The sequence below is a fragment of the Lepidothrix coronata genome, unplaced genomic scaffold, assembly GCF_001604755.1.
Source record: "Lepidothrix coronata isolate B3197 unplaced genomic scaffold, Lepidothrix_coronata-1.0 Scaffold44, whole genome shotgun sequence".
NCBI lineage: Eukaryota > Metazoa > Chordata > Aves > Passeriformes > Pipridae > Lepidothrix > Lepidothrix coronata.
Window position 1 is genome coordinate 664,885 of NW_016690224.1, and position 18,358 is coordinate 683,242.

Here is an 18,358-nt window from a genome sequence, read left to right on the forward strand (position 1 = left end):
GACTGTTTGCTGCACTTTAAGCCGTGATATCGAGTATGTTTCTCTCATTTTTCACCTGTGGAAATGGTCATGAAAGTTACACCTTGGGTACCTTTGTCACTGTGTGCCCAGGCAGTAACCAGACACAAACACGTGGCTCTAAACATTGAGAGTGCACTTAAATTTTTTTTTTAATCCCTTATTTATACTAACGGTGTTAGGAGGCATTTACCTCAAGCATTTTAAACATTGGTTATTGTATATCACTTGTTTAGATATAAAATACTTTCATGAAATAAAATCTACTTAATTGTTGCTGATTGTTTGTTATCTAGAGGCCTAAAGTATATTTATTAATTGAACTGTGATCTGTTGTAACTTCAAAAGCCATTTTGGGTCACAGGTATGTATTGGGTTAAGTTTGGGGGGAGTTATTTGATTGTACTTTTCTAGGGCCTTGCTTTTATAGCAGCCACTAAAAGCCCTCATTCTCTAAGGCAAAGACCTTGAAACCAAGAGGAGTGTGATTTCTTTACAGCAGGAGTAAGTCAGAGGAGCTGAGCAGAGTCCCCCTGCCTGTCTTCCAGTGTTTTGCTGCTCGTGGTTTCTTTTTTTTTCCTCTTTAATTTTTTCCCTTTTTTTCCCAAAATAATGGGGGTGGGAAGAGGCTACTGAGCAAAGCCAGCTGCAGAGTGAAGTGTACCTGAACAGCCTTGAGGGAAGAGTGAAGCAGACCATGATACACCACAGTGTGGATTTGACACTCGAATACATAACTCGGGACTGTTCTTATCTTACATCTTTTCTTTTTCTTCAGCTTCCAGTTATTAATTATTGCTGTCATCAAGCAGTGCCTGGGCCTCTGCTAAAACACCAGCTGGATCATCTAGTTCAATCTAAATAAAAAGAATACAAATCAGTTATGCAGTGTAATTGAAGAAGCTTAAGGTTTTATAGATCTTGATTACTCAAGCATTCACAGAGAGTCTCCCATGTATCAGGACTTAGTTCATATTGCAGCCTTTCAATTATTGTTTTAGAAACACTGCTACACTTCCCTAATTTTATTAATGTGTTGAACATCACTTCATCTCCTTGAAATAGCTCTGTGGAGTGGCTGAGCCTCCTTTAACTAAACACATTCTTGGACAAAACAAGAATGGCTTTGATTTGTAGCCTGTTGGATCTCATAATTTTTAAAGAGTGTGTGCGTGAAAAAGTTTATGAGCATCTGTTAACTTCCTTCATACTCTGAGATCATCAGCTCTCTACTGATTAAAAGCACAATAACAGCAGTGAAAGTTGATGCTTTCTTTTTTGCACCTAGAGCAGCAGAGAATTGGGTCATCACTTGGTCTTCAGGTAGTTAAATAAACAGTCAGACTTGCACATCCTGCATTGCCCACCAGCATTTCATCCCAGACTGTTGGGTTGTTGAGGCTGTTCTGGGTGACCTTTGACAAACCACATAAGGTAAATATTTTTAGCTACAGAAGTGCTGCTCCTTTCACTCTTTTGGAAAAATAGAGATTGTTTTTCCCTGGTGGGTATTTGGGGTTTATTACTCTGCACTGCTGTGGGTGTGCCTGGTGCTTACAGGATTAACTGGCTTGTCAAAACTGTCTCTGCTCAAAGGGTCCTTTGCTACAGAAACCAGATTTGAAAAAAATAGAGGCAGTGAAGGTGTAGCAGCTGTGAGCTTTGGAAGGCTGCACGTGCCAGGTATCATTTGCAACAGCCTTGTCCCTGGGGCAGAGGAAGGTAGGTGGCTTTACCTGCTTATGGGGCTGTGCTATTCCCAGTGTTCCTGGAGCAAAGCAGTGTGCTGTGGTTATCCAGGGTGGTTCTGCTTGGCTCCAAGCAAAGAGGAGCTTCCCCACCCCTTCCTGCAGTAACCATCCCCTGGAAATGTGAAGCTTTTGTGTTCAAGCTGAGACTCTTGGCCAGCTGTGTCACTTGGAGCCACATCTGTTCACTATGGGCTCCCATTCCCTGTCTTCCTTTGAGGGCAGAGCAGGGCATAGGCTCTCCTGTCCTCTGGCTCTTTTACCAAAGTGATGTGCAAGGACTTGGTGGCTGCCAAGTTGAGAGCCCAGTGTGTTTGAGTGTCTCTCCAAGTCTTCGGGATGGGGACAGGCACTGACTCTTCCTCAGCAGTGTGTCAGTCATGGGAAAGGGGAGCAGAAGATGTTGGCTCTGGGACACCATCTGCCCACCTTGGGACCAGGTGGGAAGCTGCACACACCCTGCTGCCTCTGGGGCTGCTGGACACGATGAGCTCCTGACTTGGAGTACCCAGGCAGAGGAGGGAGCTGCTGTGAGCCCTGCAGCTGCCTGGGGTTCTGTAGGGTCTACTCAGCTTCAGCAGTTGGGCTTGGGGAAATCGTTTGGTTTTGACGCAAATCCCACAATTGTCTCTGCCTCTATTGTCCCCGTTTCCTTTGTGCTGCCTCAGGTCTCTGAGCAGTTCTGGTGCATGAGAACTGCATTTTTTCAGATGTAGGTGATTAGGAGGCTCCAGCGGAGGCTGGATGAACTGTTTGGCCCTATGGGGCCCTTGAGGACACTGCTGGCCAAAAGACACTGAGCACACGCCCTATAAGTGCGGAATCCCACGGGGGTAATCACTGGAGGAGGGAAACGCTACCTGGAGAGCTGATCCAAGTGCTGATGGATGCAAACACTGAAATTTCCAAGCAATTACCTTTGGGATTGGGTACTGAGTAGGGGCCGGAGCTTTGTCTCTATCGAAGTCAACCAGAACTCCACACTTTGCTACATCTTCTGCCCAGGTGCCCTCTAACAACTGTCCCTTATCCACGTAGAAGTATCTCCCTGGGCCATTCTTCTTTCCATCTTTCCAACCTCCTTCGTACCGATTTCCATTTGCTGCAGTTAAATACATGAACAGACCATTTTGTTAAGGAGTTACAAATGAAAACAATCAACAGAGCAAAATGACAGAGAAGGAGGTGATATATTTGGCTTCTCTTAGTAATTTCCAGGGGGCTGCAGCACAGTGTGTCATTTTGCTTTTGCAGTGCTCTGTTCGCTGCGCTGCAGAGGGAGAAAGGGCTGTGGAAGGAGCCCACGCTTGCCCAGCTGGAACAAGAACTGTGTTCACCTGCTTTGTTCTTACAGTGATACTCATTTTTTGCTGATACACCGAGCAAGTGAGCTCAGGGTAAGGGACTGGTCACTGAGTCACTCCTCACGTGAAAAATTACAGGACACAAGTTTCAGTTTTGTCACTGCAACAAATCACACAGGATCTCTGGCTTGAAGAGAGAGGTTTGCTTGTCTGGGCAAGGAACAGAGCACTGACTGTTGTCCAGGCAAAATAATCTTGATTTCAAAGAATATTTGCAGTTAGTTTTTCCTCAATGAATTAAGGCCGAGAATTGCTGTGAGTGTCTGAGCAGTTCAGGCAGTTACAGACTCTTTTTCCAGCTGTACTGCTTCTCCTGGCGTTTTTCTGCAAGTTGAGAGAGGTTATTTTTGGGCTTTGTGCTACTCTCCAGGAATCCATCCATCCATCACTAACAGGGAAAGCAGAGCTGCAAGGAGAGGAGAGCAGCCTCATCCATGGATGCTGGTTGAGAAGTGGCATCATAACCACAGTGATGCTGGGACACCTCAAGGCCATCCTGCTGTCACTGGGAGAGTCCTCTGCTCTCCCCTTTGCCTACATATAGTGTTTCTAAGCCCAAAACCATGGGAATTTCTGATAATTAGTGGAAGTGCCTTTGAGTCTCAGCTGAACTTTGCCATTCTTCAGGACAAGAAGCGGCTGAAATACCAGGGCACCCTGCATGGTGCTGCAGAGGTAGCTGGGGCCTGCCAGAATACTGTAAGGAGGAAAAACCAGAAATGCTTCTGTGGAGTGTGGCTGCCTGGCTGCTCAGGCAGGCTCTGGTTTACAGGTTGGAGCTATGGTGGTGGTTATCTGCAGCTTTGATCTGGTTTTGTGCTTATCTGCAACACCAACCCTGCCCAGTGGTAGGAGGAGCTCAGCTCCTGCACTCCAGCCACCAACAACTGAGAGACCACCAAAATCACAGCCCTGGCTCTGATGGAGGGGGTACGGAATGCCCTGGCTGCACCGTGGTGTCCAGCTGCTCCCATCCCCTCTCAGAGCACCGGAGGCTGTGTGCTCACTGCTGTGATCCCAGTGGACATGCTCCATTTGGGAATAGCCATGGCAGAGGTGGCAGAGCAGCGCGGCGCTCCCAGCCGAGCTCACCCTCGCCGGGCGCGCTGCCACTACAGGCAATTTAATCTTGAGCTGCAGCTCATCGTGACCTCCACTGGAGAACTCCTTTTCTTTCACATCGCAGAGCTGCCGGCACGTGGGCACCCCTCCAGCACTGAGCTGGATGCATTGGGCTTGTGGGTATGAAATAATTGCTCTGGCTAATTTTAACCAAAAGGAATCCAGCTCGCAGTCGGTTGCAGGCAATGCTGGAGGCAACGGGGCTCTGAAATGGTGCATTGGCCGCAGCTCAGCCCGTAGGGGCTGTTAGTTTGTGACTAACAGGGACTTGGGTGGGAGAGCAGCAGATCAGTGGAAGGTTTCTCCCTGGAAGCAGGTGCTGATTTCATCCGGATGGGCCATTGGTCCAAAGTGCCTGTGATGTGCAGTGAAGGTCATGCCCATTCCTCCCAGCTGCTTTGTTAAGCTAATTACTAGTCTTGAGATCACTTTCAAGCAAAAAAATAGAATAGATGAACACTAATATGGAGATAATATTTCTTCAAATGTTCTTGGAATGTCATGCCTTGTATTGCGAAGGACTGGGATTCTTGGCTTCGGGGAAAAATGTGTTAAACTCCAAGGAAAATATGGGGAAAAAAATTTCAGATTTCTGTATTTATGATGAGATTGCCCCTAACATTCCAAATCCGTGATGTGCTTGGTGTTATTTATGGAAGAGGATTGTGTACTAATGAAACCCCTGTGTTCACTCAACGTGAGCTGCTGTCGGAAGTAAGAGAGGGGATGGAGTGAACTCAGCAAGAAAATTCTCTGTTGCTTTTTTTCCCTGTGCTGGAAACTGGACTCCTCTTTGGTATGCAGAGCTAAAAAGTCTGTCTGGCAAAGTGCCTGGCTTGAAAAGAGAGATTTGCTCTTCTCTGACCCAACAGTATATTATCTCTAACCCGAACCATCCCAGTCATTTAAATGTAAATCACAGCAAAAATAAGCTTTCATGTGTGTGGGCCTGAGCCAGCGCTGTGCTGCCTCCAGCCCCAGACCAGGAGGGGAGGGATGACCTGGAGCAGCCACAGCCCTGCTGCAATGCATGGAGCATCCAGAAACCTGGATGGCAGAGACACCTGGAGAGCAGCACGACACCAAATAGCTTGAAAGGGGGCAGGCAGGCGCCCGGTACTTACGGAGCCGCAGCATCCCCTGCCCGTTGGGCTGATCCGCCTCCCACTGTCCCTCGTAGCTGGATCCATCCAGGTAGTACATCCGGCCCCAGCCGCCCCGCACTCCGTCGCTCCACTCGCCCTCGTAGCGCTCCCCGTTGGGGTAAAAGAACACCCCCTGGCCCTGGGCAGCAGCACAGAGATGGCTGGTGAGGAGCTGTGCTGTTGAAAGGGGCCAGTGTCCAATTTTGGGACATCTCTTTGCTACACTGTTCCTTTGTTTATTACTCTTACACATGTGGCAGCCCAGCTCAGTGGCTGTTCGCGTGCTGAAGGAAACCAGAGGTGGTAGTATGGGATTTTTTTTGGCAAATGGTTTTATTCCCATGAAAAACTCTTGGGTTTATATCTCAGTGTGTTTTTATTGGCATGATTGCTGCTAATATTTAGCTAAAAGCGGGTTTTACGAGTATATAAACCTGCCTGGGGATAGGCAGCATTAAAGGATGTGTCTCTCAACATGGAGATTTCATCCCTTTCAACACTGACAACACTTCCTGCAGCCCAACCTGTTCCAGCCTGGGCAACTCCATCCCTTGTTTGTCTTACATGTGTGTTTGTCATTAAGAGAAGTCCAGAGGTACCCCCTATACCAGGGAGTTATACCAGTAAGGAATATTTCCATATCACTAATGAGTTTTCCCATAGGAATAAAGTGTTAATTTATCTCTGAACAAATAATAAAATCAGTTCTGGAAATAACTGATTTTGAGTATTAATTTTACTAAACTGAATGTATGTAAAGGAGAAACTTTGGTAGAAGAAAAATCAACCCTTGTGATACTTGGATATCATTGCAAATCTTTCACCCAAGCTCAATTATCCAAAATATAACCAGAAAGAACAGGAGGGGAAGCTCCCTCCGAGGGGCTGGAGCCACACACCAATTACAGGCGTTGGTGGCGATTAGTTTAATTTAAGAGCAGACACAAAGGCGAACACAAGATTTCCATTGGCAGATCCCAAACTGTTCCTACAAGGATTTTGCACATGAGATTGCAGTCATTTCTACCAGATGACTTTCTCGTTGTGTTCCTTTTAGAAAAAAACATGATTTACATGACAGGCTTAATTTCCAAAAGAACTCATGTTATTTGTCTAATATGCTGTAAAAGTCCCAGAAGAAGGTACATTTTCCTGCAGCATTTATAATACAGGTTCCTCCAATTCCTTCAAGGATAAGAGGAATGAAAGGGATGGGCAGGGGGATTAAGAGATGGGATACAAAGCCTCTCATCCTACTTGGCCAAGCTGCAGGTGAGTCTGAGCAGTAACCACTGCTCTGCAGCAGCTGGTTGGGGCTGTAGCCTGGTAACCAGTGTGTGAGTGGGATGAGTCCCTCTGCAGCAGGGAAATGGCACTCCCATAAAAATCATGGATTTTTACTCTCAACCATTCAATTCAGTCTCAGTACTGGGAAAATTAGTATTTTAAGTGATCTTTTTGCACATGTGCACCCAACCCTTCCCTGTGTTTTGGGTCACGCTGCCTCACTGCTGGCACGTGCAGGAAATCTCACTTACAGTTCTCTGGCCGTTTTTCCACCAGCCTGTGTACACCCTCTTGTATTCCTTGGTTACAGGGTCAGGAACGCTGTATGAGCCATAACCATCCTGCTTCCCAAACTTCCAGTCACCACTGTAAATAGCTCCGGTGCTTTTCCATATCTGGGTGCCTTTACCTGTTTAACAAAAATAGGAATGCTGCAGAGTTTAGGAGAAGGGTGTCCAGGGCTGCCTTCCTGTTCCATCTGAGATGGGGCAGCTCTCCCTGCACCAGGTCAGGCTCAGGTCTGGGATTCAGTTTAGCTTCCCAAGTCAGAACCATCGTTAATCTTGATCAGGGGCTTCCTGTGTGGCCTTTGCTGAATGCACTTGAATCTTTCCAAACCTCATTTTTCTGCTTGTAAACAAGTCTGTCCTGCTCCGGCTGCTCAGGGCTCGGTCAGGGTCTCCTTCCCCTGCTCTGTCTCCTGCAGCACCCGCCACAGCTTGAGGATAAATTAAGATTCCTGAAGCCAAGTCAAGAGCTGAGAGAGCTGCAGGGACTGTGCAGCCAGGGAACATCCCAGTGCATGGAGCTCACTGCAGTTTGCTCTGTTTGGAGAGGATTTTTAAATATCCATAACAGAGATATTTTGGGTAATTGCCCCTGAGTGCATGCAAAAGCTCTTCAAGCTACCTGTTAGAAATGTCTCTGAGTGCTTTTTTACATTACATGTATCAAAGACATATATATATATATATATATATATAGTCATACAAGAATGAATGCTCTTCCAGGAGCATATAGAACCACTGACTGCTCCCTGCCCTTAGGAACCTTTCTAAGGACATTTAAATTGGTACCTTTCCCCAAAATTATGTATCTTACCATGTTTCAAGTTGTCCAGCCATTCTCCTGTATACTGATCCCCATTTACAGCATAAACTGTGTGTCTTAACCCACATTTCTGGGCTTTCCTGTCCCATTCATAATAGAGGGGCTCTCTAGCCCTGGGGTACTTTACAATGGGCATATTGGTGGTGTCTGGAGAAAAAAACAAATGATAATCAGAAACAAATTAGAGAGAAATTACTAAGGCAGGTACGGGCAGAACAGTATTTGTGAGTTGTGCCTTAGGATGCAACTGAGTCAGTAACTGATGCCTGGCTGTGGAGGGGTAAAACAGAGAGATAACAAACAGGAGGGAGCTAAAAATACTGAAGTACAAACCAGCACTATGTGAAAATGGGCTTGTAGCACTGCCTGGCCTGTTAGGAAATGTTAAATAAATCTCAGTAGGTTAGGTTTGTGGTGGGCAGTGGTCTCTGCACCTGCCAGAGGTCTTGGGGAGTGCAGGGAAGGGCATCTCCTTCTCTGTACAATCAGTGGAATGGGTCAGGGAGTTGTCCAGTGTTCCTGAGGCCCACCTGGAGCTGGGACACTTCATACCCACAGCAGTAATGCAGCTCAGGCTCCTTTACTGCTAGAAATAATTGTCCTGCAGGTGTCTGTTAAAAGGAGTTGAAACCACAATGTTTCTGTCTCCCAGGAGGCTGCAGACTCGCTCAGGGCAGGCTGGGCACTCGCCAGCTGATCCAGCTGCCAAGGAGGGGACTTCTGAGGTGGCATGGGGTTAAAGCATGAACAGCAGGCAGGGGATGATGGGTACAGAGGGAGGTGATTCAGGTGTCAGAGGTCCAGAGGGAAAGGGTCAGCATGGGGGAAGAGGAGGGAGAAGATGTCTTGGCCCATCAATACAGAGAGGAGAATGGTGGAGTGCAGCACGGTGGTGATTTCTGGGCACTGTTCAGCGCAGTGGGAATTCCGGCACAGACTCGGAGGTGAGAGTGGTCTCCTATAAACCATAAACAAACGCCAAAAGGTGGCTGTAGAAACAAAAGCAAGTTTCTATGAATGCCGTCAACATCCAGAGCTCGGCTGGAGCCCGGCGGGTTGGGATGCTCTCCGAGTTTGTCTCCTGGGCTCCCCCTTCTGTCCTGATCCACTGGACTGAGCCATATGGAGTGATTTCGCTGCGTCTCTCCCTTCTCGGCAGAGCAGAGCTCTGGTTCCTGCTGTGCTTGGGGTGCCGGGGAGCCTGGCATGGGGAAAAGTGTGGAACCCGGGAGGAGAGCGGAAAGGAAGGTACTTCAGGTCCTTGCTAGGGAATAAAAAATAGAAATTATAACTAAGAAAATACATTAGCGTTCATCCTCGGTTCTCCACACAGCTGTGAGAAATGGTCATTCGACAGCTATTTGGGGGGATGTCATTGCTGAAGAAAGTACTTTATATGTCCAGGATGAGCCTTCCTACCCAAAATGCAGCTGAGTTGTGCAGTGCCCATCCCACATGGCTCCTTACCGGGGGGCTGTGGGGAGTGCAGGCAGGGCTGCGGAACCTGCCGGGGCACTGCACGGTGAGCTCAGACCTGGGAGGGGTAAAGATTCCAACCAGGCTGCCGTGGGAGGAGAGGGGCTGAAGAGCGTCTTGGTTTGAGGACACCGAGGACAGGATCTGTCACTCGGTGCGATGGAGTCACAGCCCGCTGCAGAGGATGGTATTTCAGCAATATAAACACAGAAGACACCTCAACTGCTGAGTTCCTCCCTCGCCTTTGGGTGCTGCAGCCCCTGGAGAGGGGGGTTCTTGGCGGTATTTGCCAAGGTCTGAGAGTTTGCAGGACACAGAGCCACACATTGCCTGTTTGCGTCTGTCCTCTGGCTGGGGGAGAAGAGCCAAGCTACAGCTACTTGCACCCACCCCGACACCGGCCCTGACGAGAAATCTTTTCACTACCCCTGCCAGATGGGAGCATCACTCTCCCACCACCGCATCCGACCACTTCTTCAACTCAAAGCTTAGGATTTACAGACTCCAGGGAGGATTCCCAGCTGCGGGGGCAGTCCCAGCACCCCTCCATCTGCTCGCCAGGCTCTCCGAGTCACAGCCTGCGCAGAGCACCCGGGGTAATGCGGTCTGTCGGGACCCGCCTCTATTTGTTGAATCCCCTTCCAAATTTACGTCAGCGATGCCAAGTTTGCGTAAGTGATAACGCAGTCGGTATTCGCCGCCCTGGATGTTTTAGCCACCTACTTCAAGGGCGCGGGGAGACAGCGAGAGGCAGGCGCTGCAGAGCCGCTCCGGCTGCAGCTCTCGGTGTCGAGGGCCAGCGGTTCTGCCTCCGCCGCTGCGCTTGGGGCCGAGGCTCTTACAGACCCCGCGACCTCCTCCAGACGCTGCTCTGCGAGTTTTGTCTGGTCTCTGGTAAAACGCAGCTTTAGTTTGCATGGCCCTACAGGAAGCCCATTTTTTCCCTTGGCTCTTTGCAGAACTTTAGAGCAGTGCGATTGAGCTACAAATACACCTTTTTTTTTTTTTCTGCCTTACATCTTAACGAATAGCAAGAGGGAAACACATCTTGCTGCAGAGAAGGGGTTGCTGACTGTCCCTGGCAGCACCCTGCCTGCCACCGCACCGTGTCCCCTCGTGCACCCTGCCTGTCACCCGGCCCCGAGCATGTCGCGACTGAGCTCAGCCCTCGCAGTGACCCGGCCCCACGGCGCTGCCCTGCACCGGGGTCCCTTTGCCAGCTCCCTCCGGCGCAGCGGAGCCACCCCAGCCGCTGCTCGCCCCCGCGGCGGTGCCTGCGAGCGGAATGCCCAGGGCGCCTGTCGCTGCTCCCGCCCAGCGAGAGCCGGGCTCCGCGGCAGCGGTGGGAGCGGACCGGGGGGACAGCCCCTGTGCGCCGTTCGCAAAGCACCCTCGCGTTCGGCCCACGCTGTCCCGCCGCCCCCGCCCCGAGGGCCAAACCCCGGGCACCGACCTGTGCTGGTGCCCGCCGGGCGCTGCCTGTTGCAGCGGCGGGGTCGTCATAGCAACGTGCCAAACTCCTGCGCCAAGGGCCGTGGGAGCAGGGCCGGGAGCGAGCGGAGCCGCTCCGGGCGGACGGGCAGGGCGGTGGGACACGAGTGGTCACACTGTGCTCCCCACGGATGGGGCCGGAGCACACCCCGCGCTCTGGAGCTACGTGTCTTGAGTTCGGGATATAAAGTGCTGATAAGCAACGAGTGTTTCACTTCTGGTTGTTTTTTCACGCACCCAGCAGCAGAAGGCTGGAAATGAGAGCACTGATTACAGCACTGATGGGTAACAAATAAATCAGCCTTGAAAATGTCAGAGGAAAGGAGAAACCCCCTGAAAATGCACATCAGAGGTCTTGAAGGAGAAATCTGAATAAACCTGACACTAATTCCCTCATCCATTACATTTCTTCCACAGCCACAGTGAGCAGGAATTGCCATTATGGCCTTGTGAGTGTCTGTAATAATCTTCCCTAATGGGTAATTAACCGTGCACATTTCTAGTATAAAACCAAAGGTCTCCTATGACTCCCGTGAGCCAAATGCATTTGATTCTCATCCTTTTGCCACATTTTCCGTGCACAGCTCTGCAGGCTGGATGGTTAAAATGTTGAGGCAGGTGGGAAATCTTGTGATGAAAACAAAGCAGCCGCCTCTGTGGAGGTGGGACACAGCCTGGTCTTCCCTGATGGGTGTTTGTTCACTGAATGTAGCATTGAATGTGGCTTAAATGGTGTGTCCATGCTGAAAGAGGACAGAGGAATGGACTTATCCCAAATGTGACTGTGACTGAAGGCAAATATTCCATTTCCCATGACACACGTGAGGGCCATGGAGCCAGAGGAGACAACGCCACTGCCTGGGAAATCAAGTGGACAAGGAAAATGAAGTGGCTGGAGGGAAGAGATGCTCCATAGCCAACAAAGGAGCCGGTGTGGAAATGATGGAGGGAGATCTGTACCACAGGAAAAGACAAACATGGAATTTCTGGTGCTGGATTAGATGAATTGGAAAGATGGCAGCTGCCATCCAGGGATGTAGGAGAGGTGGAACTCACAGACTTCTTAAAGCAGGAGAACCAGAAAGAAAACTATGGAAGTTGACCAAGTTAGGAAATGCTTATACATGAAAAAATGTTTCCTGGTTTTAAAAATGAGATGAAGATATTCAGGAAGGACTTATTGCCACTCGTTCACATTAACATATTCTGGTCTGGGGCAGAGCCCAAGAATTACTGAAGACAATCATTCCTGTGTTTGACTGTGGCCAGTTGTGAGGGCTGGAGTGGGAAACAGGGATTTGGGGAGGAAATGAGAAAAACCCATGAGGGAGAAGAAAAATTGCTTATTGCAGCCCAAAAGCTACAGCCTTAAATTACAACCAAAAGTAGCTCTTCTTGGAAAAGTATTAATTATTTTTCATATTTCAGCCCCTATATTTCACTGCACTTAACTGAGAAATTGTCAATTAAGATAATTAGCTAATTCAGACAATTTCACTTGTTTATTTTTAAACAGCACAGGCTGCCTGAGGTTTTTGAACTGCAAGTCCAAACTGCGCCTCACTTAACCACAGCTTTTACTAACCAGAAGTGATATAAATATTTGAAACTCAATATACATTTGAAACCAATAAAGGCTTTAAAAAAATTAAAATATTTTAGCAACAAATCAAAATGCACAAATCGAGATCAAAAATTGCCTCTGAGAAAACCTCTGTATCTGGATATGATGGAGGGAAATGGTTGGTGATGCCTCAATTTCTGGGTCACTTATTTTAAATCCTTCTGCTCCAGGTCTCTGTGTGTTTGTTATTTTAGTTCCATGGTCCCAGAGTGGGTTATCACAGACCCTCCTGCTCCCACCAAGGAGGCTTCACAGAGACATTTATCTGGGAAGAGGCTGTGCGTGATTCCCATTTTCTTAGTCCAGGTAGGAACATCTGAATCATACTTAATTATTTTGTCACTTGTTAATATAATTCTGTACAAGGATACAGAAAGGGGAAATGTAAGGGTATTCTCCTCATAAAAAAAAGGCAAAATTAGACCAGCTTGAAGAGAAGGTGGTGATATTTGAAGCTTTATCAGAACATTCTTTTGACTCACTGAACATTTGACTTAGAAAATGTCATTCCATTATGAGAGCAGGAACCCTGCTAGTAAGTAGGAAGTGGGCACAGTTTTCATGAGGGGTGCCAGATATCTAGAATATATAATTCAGTTAGAGAGTGAGATATAAATCTAAACTGCTCCAGAAATGCCCTAACCAAACCTCTTCCTCTCCCAAGAGCAGTCGTTTCAAGGCACAATGTTGTAGCCACTATGATAAACAGGGTCAAAATCCAAGTTATAAAGTGCTAGGAGGATAATTTGGGTTTTCCTTCATCCAATTCTCCTTGTTCTGGCTTTTCCAGCAAAATTTGGCCCTTCTTGGCTGGGGGTTTTTCTGTGTGTGTGTGCATTGTTTTTTTTCTAGTTTCACTCTCACAGACTTTGGTCACTGACACCAAGAGCACCAGCAAAGCCTCCTTCACAGGGGTGTGACAGGGCTTCAGTTCTGTTACTTGTAGGCACTGTTGTTGCTCCAGTTGTCTGGCAGTTGAATAAACCTTACATTTATTAAGATTGAAAGGAAGCTGTTAAATCCATCCATGTAAATTATGCTCTAATTCAGCCCATTGATGCCAACACAGTTCGTTGCAATGGACTTTCAGTTCTCCACTTCCTTCCAGGATGGATACAGTGAAGAACAAACCAAACACTGGAAGGATGTGTGTGGAAACATGCCTGGAAACACACCTTTCTGGAGCAAGACCCTGTGACACCTTCATTTTTTTCATTCTAAAGAGTAAGATTAAAAAAAAACCCAAACAATAAAACTAAAGGCCCTCAGTATTCTACATCTGAAACCAATCATTCTTGCACTGAAAGGAGACAGCTGCTCTGAGCTGAGTTTGCTCTCACAAAGCTTGGGGAATCACCCAAGTGAAATGCCCAAACCAACTGAAAACTGTCAGAATCAATAATTTAAATTTATTCTGGGAACTTCGTAGAATAAATAAAGAAAAAGCATGTAGAGAAACATATGTTGGAATTCTTTAAAGGTGAAGAATGTGACAACAACATACTGTGGAAGTAGGATGCTCAGATGTGTGTTTTATTGCTGCTATATTCAAAAGAAAAGCCAGAGGAAGAGGTGGGAGGGTCTTGGACTCCAACCAAGCTTGTGTCGGGTGTAGCCGGATGAGCAGGGAGTGGGTGCAGTGCTGAAGGAGCTTCCCCACCACTCTGCTTTTAAGAATTGTTATCAGCAGGATTTAGGAGGGACTGAAGTGAAAGGTTTGAGGTGCAAACTTCACTGATTGACTCTGGCTTAAGAGGCAGCCTTGTGGGAAAGCGTTTCTTTACAGCTCTTCCCTCCCTTTTGCTGGGAGAAGCTCTCTCAAGATAAAAACCATGTTGGTTTTACATCAAAACAACCCGAAGTAAGAGCCCTGGGTTATCTGGAATGTTGGAGCACGTAGATAGTCATGCAAAGTGAAAGGTTGAAGTCCTTGGAGCTGACACCAGATACCCTCTCCCCATGAGTTTCTGTTGCTGCAGATTTACAGCTAATGGTCGCTACTTAACTACCTGCAATAAGACAGAGGTTCAAAGGTAGAGTTATGATGTTAATTAGTGAAGTCACCCAGAGCTGATAATTATTTACTATGTGACTGTGGAGCAGTTTGCAGGACTCTCAGTACTGTTGGAGGCAGATAAATCTGGCCATCCTTGAGCTACTGCTTCCCTTGAAGTCCTTAATTTGTTCCCTAACTGAGAAATAACTCCAGATGAATACAAGATGAATCAACAGTATCAATTTCCAGCTGAAACATGAGCCAAGTATTTTATTTATCACGGCTTATTGTCACCTGATGGTAGAATAGGGACTCATCTGCATTTATATTTTGTCCTTTCCCATTTGCTGTGCTGGAAAGAATTGTATTTCTAGGACAGGGGAAAAGCATCAAAGGAAACAGCCTCAGTTATCTTAAGAGAAAAGAATGAATGGAATTTGCGTTCAGGGCGGAGGAAGGTGAGGGGAAGGAGCTCACATGTGACCGTACATATATAACTACTTGCACTCAACAAAATCTAACACCAAAAAACAAACAGTCACAGTTTCACTGTGATCCTTAACTTGATTTATTAACTCAATTTCTTTGATATGTTCTCTGGCAGTGAACAGTTGATGAGTCGGGGATTAATTAAGGTAAAGGCAAAGCAGAGATTTCATGTCTGTAGATCTGCTGTGCAATGGCCTTACATGATCTCTGGCAGCAGAAAACAGCCACTAAAAAATGTCAAGATACCTAGAAAAACGATCATAAAATATTCAAATTCAGAGGAAAGGCACCATTCCTCATGTGTTGTCACAACTGAACGACAGGTGAGGTATGGGAACCCCAAGCACTGCCTGCACAGAGCCCTGCTCCCCATCCAGGGCTGAGGGGTGGGAAGCTGCCAGGGCTCTTCTGGGCCCTTAAAATTCTCTCTCTAAATCCTTTATCCAGCTGCACTTCCATAATAGTCAAATAAGGTCTTTGATTGCCCACTGAGTGCAATGGGTGCAGATATTTAGGGGTGCATTTTAGTCAGATAGAAAATGAAACCTCAGACTCTATTGTTCCTGTCTTTCCATAAGCGGAGAATTTTAACTATTTTTTTCCCCAAAATAAACATTTAATTCAGATAGGAAATGTAATGCCCAAAGACTGAACTTTTTAAAATGGCTTTTCTGCAGGAGTTGCTCCTGTAGGCAGAGAGGGACATTGTCCAGCACAGCCTGATCAGACATAACTCCTGCTGCCCTTCCAGCATCCCTTCCCTGTGTCCCCAGCCTTGGGATTGGGAAGATCTGATTTAGGTCTGCAATTTAATTACAGTCTGTAGTTTCCATTCTTACTAAGTAAAATTATATACACTATAATAAACAAATTATCTAGATCCAGTTAAAAAACCCTCATTGTTATCTTATCTTGCTTTGGTTTTACTCACAAAGATGTGATTGAAATAATGAGATTAAACAAACAGCTACAATCTCCCAGGAAGTGGAGAGAGATTACAGGTAATTCTGAAATCTTTCCTAATGGTGCAGCATTAAATAATGTAGAACCAGCTGTAAGGTCAACTGTGCTACATTCACATTGTTGGTGTTTATTGAAATTCTTTCATGTTTTCTGTGTTAAAGAAAATACCATCTCTTGAATGAATATTAACTGGCATGTCTTAGTTAAAAAATTGAAGGAAATCTTTTGAGGTTATAATTGTACACAGCCACAACATGCATAAGAACTGCTCCTTGACCAGAGGTGTAGGGGAGAGGCAGGAAAGTTTGGAATAAAGGTCTGGTGATCCCTTGGTGTTCCTGTAGAGCTCCAGGGCCAGCACAGCTCTGAGTGAGAAATGCTCAACATTTCCTGCCTTTGTACTCACAGCACCTGCCACAGCCCTAAAGAAATGTCATCAGGCTGCAGAATTACACCCAGGGCAAGTATTCATGATTGATATTAAGGGCTTTCTTCAGCCCTTTTGAGGCTTATAGCTCAGCAGTGAAAGGCAGAGTTTTAAGGGTTATTTACAATTTATGATGTATTCCAGAAGTAACTTTCCCTGAATGTTAGGACTGACACAAGCAGTTGAAGTGTTTCTACTTAAATGGTTTTACCTAAAGAAAATAAGGTCCAGTCTGGATTCCCCCAGCTCTTCATGAGGGTGTCAGCACCCCAATTCCCCCTCGACAGCCAGGAGTAAGAGGCAGCTACATCTTTGGGGTGACTCTGTGATAAACTGAACTGACAGAGTAACTGCAAAGGAGGAGGGAATATTTCCATGAGGGAAGGAGAAATAATTTTGCTGGTAGGGAGTACTCTAACCTTGAGGTGAACTGGAAAGTTTTGTCACATATCCAGCGCAGAATCAAAGCTGTGATCTGAGATGTGATCCTTTTCCTTCCAAACCGTGTAATCCAAAATCCAGGCTTCCTGTAACATAAAGTCTTGTTACACGGGATTGTGGACAAATGCTAGAATCTGGGGAAAATTTAATGCAGGCATAGCAAACTCCTGTGACATTTTTACTGCATTGATCAGTTGTTTATTCGACTTCAGGATTATCACGGCCTGCCACAACAGACGTGTTTGATCCCTGGATGATCACGGCCTCACCGGAGAGCAGCAGGGACAATGGAACATCCCCGGGCTTGGTGGTTCCTAAACCAGCAGAAATCCCCAACCACTGCAAGCTCTGAGCAGGTTTCTCCGGAAACCAGGGAACAGGTCATGGACTGCATTTCAGGTGCCTACCCACACGTATGAAAAGAACACGCAAAAAGGACATAAACCAAGCAAAGAGTGTGAATATAGACCTAGAGAAGGACCAGGGACAGCACGAATACTGAGGAGTGTCTCTACACCCAATGTTTTTGGTTGTTTATGCCAAATCCAAGGAAACAGGATCCCACATACCCTCCCCATGAAAAGACAGCATTGCACTTGCATTTTTACTTTGGCTTCACTCCTCCCCTCCCCCTTGTATCATTTTTATTTAATTGCTTCCTTCCCCTTCCCTTTTTCTTCCTCTTTGCCTATTTCCACCCTTTCACAACAGACAAGAAGCACAGTGCTGACATCTCCCAGGCCTCACCCCCTGCCCTGGGGGGCTCCACATTCCACTCATCAGCAGCTCCCTGGAGCAGGGCTGTGCCCAGAGGCCACTGTGCCCTGCTCCCAGTTGGCCAGCCCAGCCCCTAAGTGGGTTATTATTGTAATAATAAGGAGATCACAAATATTCTTGCCCTTTTCTCTGATATTAAGGACCCAGGCCCAGGCCCCAGGCAGCTGCAGGGCTGGGCGGCCTCAGCTCAGGTGCGCGGTAACCTCAGCCAGCAGGTCCTTCAGAGAGGGCTGTCCCTGTGCGGGAAGGGTTTTGTCTCCATTCTCAGCCCCATGTGTGACAACCCACCCTTAAGGGGAAGGAAGGGGAAGGAAGATGCTTCATGGAGCACTTCAGGTGCTACCACAACATGAGAGGACCTGGGAGAGGCACAGGGTCCCCAGGAGGTGACCGGGGAGGACAGGTGGCAGCAACTGAGGGGAGCCCTCACCTGAGGGGAGCATGGGCCTGAGGGGAAACCTCACCTAAGGAGTCCCTCATTGAGGGGATCCCTCCCTTGAGAGATCACTCAGCTGAGGGGAGCCCTCACCTGAGGGGAGCATGGGCCTGAGGGGGACCCTCACCTAAGGAGTCCCTCATTGAGGGAATCCCTCCCTTGAGGGAGGGATCACTCAGCTGAGGAGAGCCCTCACCTGAGGGCTGCCCTCACCTGAGGGGAGCACGGGCCTGAGGGAAGCCTCCCCCTGAGGAGACCCCTGGCCAGACGGGAGCCCTCTCCTGGGGGATCCCGGTTCGGGGGGGCCGATCCCTCACCTGCCGGTTCCCTCCCCTGGGGCGGGTGCGCGGGGGTGGGGGCGGGGCGGCGGGTGGCGCGCGCCGCCGCGGGGCCGCGCCCGTGACCGCGCGCGATGACGTCAGCGGCGCACGCGGCCCGCGGGCC

General features: G+C 47.8%; 1 protein-coding gene across 4 annotated transcripts; it reads right to left on the reverse strand.

Annotated features, from left to right (window-relative positions):
* Positions 1-93: 93 nt before the first annotated feature.
* On the reverse strand, positions 94-18,280 carry MORN3 (MORN repeat containing 3). 4 transcript variants are annotated; one of them, XM_017814172.1, is made up of 7 exons: positions 18,232-18,280; positions 16,680-16,787; positions 7,786-7,941; positions 6,936-7,093; positions 5,377-5,536; positions 2,684-2,868; positions 94-875 (listed from the first exon to the last, which is right to left on the reverse strand). In XM_017814172.1, exons 3-7 carry the CDS (start codon positions 7,928-7,930, stop codon positions 807-809), a joined length of 717 nt encoding a protein of 238 aa, XP_017669661.1. In that variant the 5' UTR covers positions 7,931-7,941; positions 16,680-16,787; positions 18,232-18,280; the 3' UTR covers positions 94-806. The 4 variants fall into 4 exon arrangements, with proteins under 4 accessions (XP_017669661.1, XP_017669662.1, XP_017669663.1 ...); XM_017814173.1 differs by having other exon boundaries at positions 18,128-18,241; XM_017814174.1 differs by lacking the exons at positions 16,680-16,787; positions 18,232-18,280 and adding an exon at positions 10,724-10,750.
* Between the last annotated feature and the right edge of the window lie 78 nt (positions 18,281-18,358).